Below are 6952 nucleotides of genomic sequence, written 5' to 3'. Positions count from 1 at the left end.
TAGAATTTCTTCAAAGACTATTTTGAGCTGTTGTGCTTATATATCAATATTAACTGTATAAGGTGTTCTTTTATCCATCCCATGTACACATAAGAACCAGAGACTGAGCTAATTTATACTATGATTGGAATATGATCAGAGAGAATTATATAATTCATTTAATCAGTTTTATTTAACAGTGTGCAGTGGTGGAGCTAGGAGGTGGCCAGGGGTGGCCATGGCCACAATGGACTGAAGCATGGCTTTGGAGGTGAAATCATCTCTGTATAAATGTAAAAACATGTGTGCACACCAAGGTCACCAATCCTCTCCATCCTGGGTGTCATTGTATCCACTCCTTGTACCCCACAGTATGACGATATAAAAATGCTGCCCGAACATTTCTGTGCCACCACAGACTGATCGTTTGCCCCTGCCAGGCCATCCCTTTGAAAAACATCTGGCTCCGCACCTGACAGTGTGTAACAGGTAGCTTAAAGTATTGGCAAGGAAGAGGCGGAAACCGGCAACATAGTCAACATAACCACAATGATATAAAACATAAACAGACACACACAACACTGCCACATGCGTCTCTCTCTCTGGAACTGGCATATCCGGCTGCCCCTTATCTTGCTCTCTCGCTGATCAGCTGACAGCTGACAGCTGACCATGCCCTCCTCCTCGTCACACAGTGCTTTTAGTAAAATAGAATAGAATAGAATAGAATGTGGAAACTGGTCTATTAATAGAATATAAATTCTCTAATAGAATAGAATTTCAGTTTTAGTAATAGAATGGAACAGTTTGTGAAGATAATATCAGTATCTGTCCACCCCATCCACACATCTCTATAAAAGAACTGACAGAACTAGTGTTAGCCTCAGGGATGGTTCTCTCTGGATACTATGGGCCATCCTTTGATGAAACATTGGGATATAATACACTTTATAATACAATTTTAAATGTTACATCTGCAAGGTGTCATTTATATAGTACATTTATTTAGTCTTAGACTCAGATACGCTCAAATTGAGTTGGTATAGTTACTGTAGAAAATCCATCATTAGTTTTTTATAATTATATTACTTAATATTCAATGTTTTAGGGGGCCTGGGTAGTTCAGCGAATAAAGATGCTGACTACCACCCCTGGAGTCCAGGGTGTGCTGAGTGACTCCAGCCAGGTCTCCTAAGCAACCAAATTGGCCTGGTTGCTAGGGTGGGTATGCCCCATGCCATGGAGAATAGCATGGGGCTCCACACCAAGTGTGCCGCACAAACCCTCAAAAGTGAAGCCAAAACGTCTCGATCGCCCCTGGTGACTGGTTCTAGTATAGGTCATAAACCCCGCCTCCCCATGTTATTCAACGGGACGTGAAACCAACTAAACAATTAAATTACACTTCACATATCTTTTTTCCAAAGATAGTTTCTGTCATTTACTGTAGTTTATATCACGTTGATGTAATTTCAAATGTTTGTTTTCAAAATAAGTTTGTTTTTAGTTAGTTATTTGATGCTATAAAAACGGTGCTGTGACATCATGATTGACAGCTGTGATTGACAGGTTCTCTGAGCGAAGTAGTCACTGAAGCACCAACTGACTTTTTTTCGTGATCTTCGGAGGACTGAGGAGATTGGAGCTTTAAATTTAATATCTAAATTTCTATAATTAATTATTTCACACAGTCAAAAGTGCAGGGGCGTGTGCTTGCGATTGATTCAGCGAGAGTGAGGGCGGGGCCTTGATTTCGCGGTTTTACTTCCTGCTCACTACTGCGCAGGTCTGGTCCCGAAATCGCAACTGTGTAGACTCAAGTCCCAAGATGTCAGCGCCATATCGCAGGCGGCTTCAGTTCTCACCAATGGAAAAGAGCGAAGGGGCGTCGTCCATCTTTTTTTGCAGTCTATGCTCCACACGTGCTATGTCTCCGTGGTAACACACTTAACAAGCCACATGATAAGATGCATGGATTGACGGTCTCAGACACAGAGTCAACTGAGATTCGTCCTCCACCACCCGGATTGAAGCGAGTCTCACCACCACACCAAGGGCTTAGAGTGCATTGGTAATTGGGCATTACAAATTGGGGAGAAAAAACAATTAAATTAAAAATTTTAGCATCAACTTGATACCTAAGTGCTGATATTTTCATCATTACTGCAAACTGATGAAAAATGTGGGGCTTTTTGAAAACATTCTGGGCTTTAGCCCAAGTAGCCCACCCCTAGCACCACCCATGAATAGTCTTTTTCTATAATAGCAAAATTATCAAATATGTATTTTTTTAATTAGTTTATATAAAACTTGTACGTTGTAGAATAGAATAGAGGAATCTAATCTTTTAAAGGAATATTCTGGGCTCAATCAACTTACAATGGAAGTGAACAGATCTATCCATAAATGTTAAAATACTTACTGTTTCAAAAGTATAGCCACAAGACGTAAAGAATATGCATGTAAACATGATTTTAGTGTAATAAATTTGCTTACTAACTTTTTCTGTGAAAAGTTATATACAATTTTATATCTTTGTTGCAATGATGACACAACACTTAAACCCTAAAACGACTGTAGAAATAATGATTTAAAGAACTTTACAGCTCAAATAATACACTTTAACAGAAGAATTAATGTAAGAACTTTTACAAAAGTATAAGATTCTGCCTTGAAAACCTCAAAAAACTGTCTCCATTCACTTCCTTTTTAAGTGCCTCACTGTTACCTTGATTTAGCTTTTTAGTTTTTTTAAGAAAAGGAGGGACGAGTCAAAATTTATTTTTGTGTTAAACAATACCTCAAATGCTGTCGATTGAGCTTAACTTGCAGAACTCGAAATATTCCTTTAATAGAATATGAAAGAAACTCAAGAATGGTATTTCTGTTTAAACCATATAGCAAAATATAGAATAAAATTTATATTATATTATATTATATATAAAACCAATCAATTTTATGAAGGGCACTCCTAATGATTTTCTAGTTAAAACATATTGTTTGTGGGATAGTAGGCCTACATATAGTTATGTCAAAATTGTCAACATTGCTGAAATAACTACTGCATGTGTCTCTGTCTGCCCCCGCCTGTGCATTATGACGAGTGGGGCGAGAGAGAGAGAGAGAGAGAGAGAGAGAGAGAGAGAGAGACGTCATAGAGGTAGACTATGCAGCCTGCCATGCAAAAGTGTATAGGGCAGTGGATGTAAATAAACGGTGTTTCAATACTTTTCCTACGCCCACCCCTTTTAGCCCAAGACAGAAACGGGGCTTCGATAATGGTTCGTGGAAAAATATTTTATCCTGTATTCAGCTGGGACAAACGAAATTAAATAATCAACGGAAAGGGGCCTTCTGAAACGCCAAAAGAGAGTGCCTGTATTATTTTGAAGAAGTCTTTCAGTGCAGATACAAGATAGCCGAAAAGGAAGCAGAGAGCGGGTGAGGACCGGGAGCGCTGGAGAGTTCATCGCCGGCTTCCGGACATTCGGGGCGGCATTCAGATCGCAGACATCGCACCTGGGGGAAAACCAAGCCAACATACCATAAATATTGGACTGAAATCTCTGGAAGCGTTTAAAGAACGGTGAATTTTGTTACTGCGATGTCCAGGAAAGTACACAGAAGCGAGGTGTGTGCCGACTGCAGTGCACCAGGTAAGGCTGAGATTTATGGATCTAGGCGTTGTTGTGAGTTATGGCTAGATGGGGACTTGGGCGTCCGCAGCGGCAGGCGGGTGATCAGCAAGTCCGCGTTTGCGCATGGAGACTCGGTCCCACTCATCAGGAAAATGCCCGAAAATGAAGGCCGATATCGCGGCCCAACATTTCGCCTCCTACAAACCTATTCAAAATCCAATGCTGCGTCTATCTATGACCTGTGATACGTTAGAGAAGTGATATTCCATAAAACAGAGCCATATATGTGTTTTCAAAGCTTTTCTTGAAATTAATTTGGTCTCATTGAAGCTTCTCTAGTTGAAGTTGTATTCGCCGCTTGTTGTTAGGCTCAGGCTAGTCCACTTGAGGCGAGCTTTTATCAATTAAAAATACCGATTTTCTTTCTATAAACAACCCCATTTGTCTGCGGATATTATAGTCAAAGCTAACTGATATTTACAAGTTGCTTTTCATTAAATCTTTATCACGTAAATGGGCTCAATATTGAACAATGCTAACTGACAGTTGCTTAAGTAGACTGTCGTTTGCTAGTATTTTAGCTAAACACATTTTGCTATTTACAAACTTTGAATGTATCCTGTCTTGTTCGGTTTGTACTGTACGGGGGTTTTGAAGCTAGTTAGTTTAAACTTGGGTTGGGACTAGCGTTAGTCACATCAAACTCTGACGTGCCGTTTGTGCACAACTTTGCTTCATGTGGGTATGTGTTCTTTAGTGAAACATTTTCCTGAATGTTTTTTTGTTTGGTTGGTTTATATCTTTTCATATTTACTATTGCAGATGATCCTAACGATATTGGCGACATCAGTGAGTTAAAAGATAAGATGTATGGTCCGTGGTCAAGAATATGGGTTTTGTTTGGCATGCCTTTTCATTTTAGATTTCAACATGATACTTTTCTTAAGCTCTTGTTCGTTGTTGCTCTTTAACGTGTTTCTAATATACTATGAAAGTAATCACATTTTAGTGCAATTTTATATTTGGGTATCATAAGATTGTCTGTTCGGTAATATTTCTCTTATGCATATTCTATTGGAAGTATACTATTGGTGCATTTGCAACAAAATCATAGGTAGTAGCAATGATCCATTTCATAGGCCTATCTCTATTATGGGTTTGCACAGGTCAAGGTTGCAAAAGGGTTCCCACACTGCTAGACATGGGTTTGAGTCCTTCATGTATCATCCATGTATAGGCTAAACTTTAACTAGTCCCATTGTGTACTTGGTCAAGATACTCATTTCCTAAATTCTACAGGGAAACCATATACTAATCTTTCAAATGAAGAGGAACTTGCTCTTATGCAAAGAGTCTTTGAAATCCAGCCTTTAGTTCATGCTGTGTGGATTTTCTCGGCCATTTGCCCCAAAATGTGGTTCTTGATCCTACACCAACAAATTAACACCACACAAAAAAGATAGACCGAAGCCTTCATACAACATGGTTTATAAAACATATTTTTAATGCCAATCAGCTGTGCCATTGGTACAGAGCCAGCCTTGGCCTTGCTCATTTAGCCTAATCGTCCCCATGGGGTAGGGACCAAGAGATGGGACGGGGGCATGACAGCTGCTCCCCCATCCACAGCTGCTCTCTTTCCAAAAATGTATGTTTATGTGGAAGTGTAGCATGTCTTTGCTTTACCAAGCATCCTTTTTTCTTTTCTTTTTTTGACAATTTCTATTTCACTTCCTCAACTACCTGGTGCTCTAAGCTCGGCTGCTAGCGTTGTCACAAATGCCACTGGCCAGCTATGCCGTATCTGAGTACTTGTGTGGCTCTTAACAGACTTGCTCACACTAGTGTCCCTGTATTAGTCTGTCCAGCTTTGTTGAGAGAGCTTGTCATTTTCATGTTTGACATGTTAGAGGAATGTGGATAATGGTGAATGTATGAGATGTGGACAATAGGAGGAGGGGCGGTGGGCAGACAGATGGAAGCGTTCTGGTAAATGTGTTATGGGAATAAATGAATGTGGTAGATTTTTCAATTGCTCGGCCACTGAGGGCATAATGGCGCCATATGCACCAAGTCTGTGTGTCTGTAAGTGTGTACACATGAAATTTCATTAGGCCCAAAGAGGAACTCCAGTTTGAGATGGGGGGTAACTAATGGTTTCAAGCACTTACAGGAAGGATGAGCATGTTCATTAAAAAGTACGGCATCAGCTTTGATATTCCCACACGCATGTGCTCAGCTCCACCTCTGTGAATGTCTGCTCATCTTTGAGAGATAAGGGATTTAATAACTTGAAACATTATTGTAATATTCATAATTCTGCCAATATACTCAAGTTCTTCATCAGTTAATAGCTTATATTTTCTACTAAAGAAGACCATTTTTCCAATACTGTAAGTAAAAGATACATGATCATATATCAAAGTATATGGATTCACTAATTAATGTATCATATCACACTGCCTAAGTCTATAGAAACTATAGATCATTTCAAGGATGTAAACAATTAAAAAAGAAATTAGAATGCCACTGACCCTGAAGCATTTTCAGTATCATTACCGGATCCTTTAAATAAGGCTCTGAGTTAACATATTTTCTCAAAAAAACATCAAACGCTTACCTGAAGTGACTTATCCAAACGTGCTGTTAATACTGAGCGTCTACACGAGAGGCGATACAATTGTCTCATAGTTTAGATTCTCACAATTATTTTCTCAGCGGAAAGATCAGGAATATATGGATTTCTCCTGTTATAATCAATGAAGTCGTTCTGATAAAAGCGATAAGAGAGAAAGATGCAATGGCCAAAGACCTCCACCTTAGGGGCTGTTTACACCAAACACTTTTACATCCATCTAGTTTACAATTTGGTTTTCTATGTAAGCAAGCAGTAGAACGTGTTTGATTGTTTCACTGTGTTTTGTCGTTTATTCAGCGTCTTGTACAAGAGCGCTGTGTTTTTTAGATGTCGTGTCAAGACAAAAATAAAATTTTCAACCTTTAACATGCATGTCGAGACCCCTGCATTTTCTGCATTTGTTGTGCTGCATCTAGCCTTTTTAATGCAAGAATGCTATCGGTCTGAAGTCATCATCAGTGCTTGGCACAAATGTGCCCTTTTCCCCTTAAATTTGACCGCACCATTGTGCAGGCTATTTTGATAACCGTGGACACTTGGCAGATTAGTAACTGCAGTTGTAGCCAAGTTTGTGTCAGTTTAGAAAAAAGTACAGACAACATTGTCAATAAGGAATGCACATTTTCTGGTTTGAATATTATAATTTTTTTAAGTGTTCATTTTAATTAAAGTTTTGTATGTTTCCTTTGCTATCATC

At 39.2% G+C, this 6952-nt stretch overlaps 1 protein-coding gene across 3 annotated transcripts in view; it reads left to right on the top strand.

Annotated features, from left to right (window-relative positions):
• Positions 1–3136: 3136 nt before the first annotated feature.
• LOC127631754 (ARF GTPase-activating protein GIT1-like) overlaps positions 3137–6952 on the top strand; it is a 35862-nt gene continuing 32046 nt past the window's right edge. For all 3 annotated transcript variants that reach the window (XM_052110061.1, XM_052110062.1, XM_052110060.1), the window contains exon 1: positions 3137–3635. In XM_052110061.1, coding sequence (XP_051966021.1) covers positions 3584–3635 — 52 coding nt within the window. In that variant the 5' untranslated portion in view covers positions 3137–3583. The remainder of the gene's footprint in view (positions 3636–6952) is intronic.

Source organism: Xyrauchen texanus, chromosome 38, assembly GCF_025860055.1.
Source record: "Xyrauchen texanus isolate HMW12.3.18 chromosome 38, RBS_HiC_50CHRs, whole genome shotgun sequence".
In the NCBI taxonomy this organism is placed as follows: Eukaryota; Metazoa; Chordata; class Actinopteri; order Cypriniformes; family Catostomidae; genus Xyrauchen; species Xyrauchen texanus.
The sequence above is the reverse complement of the archived record's forward strand: the minus strand, read 5'-3'. Positions and strand labels throughout refer to the sequence as shown.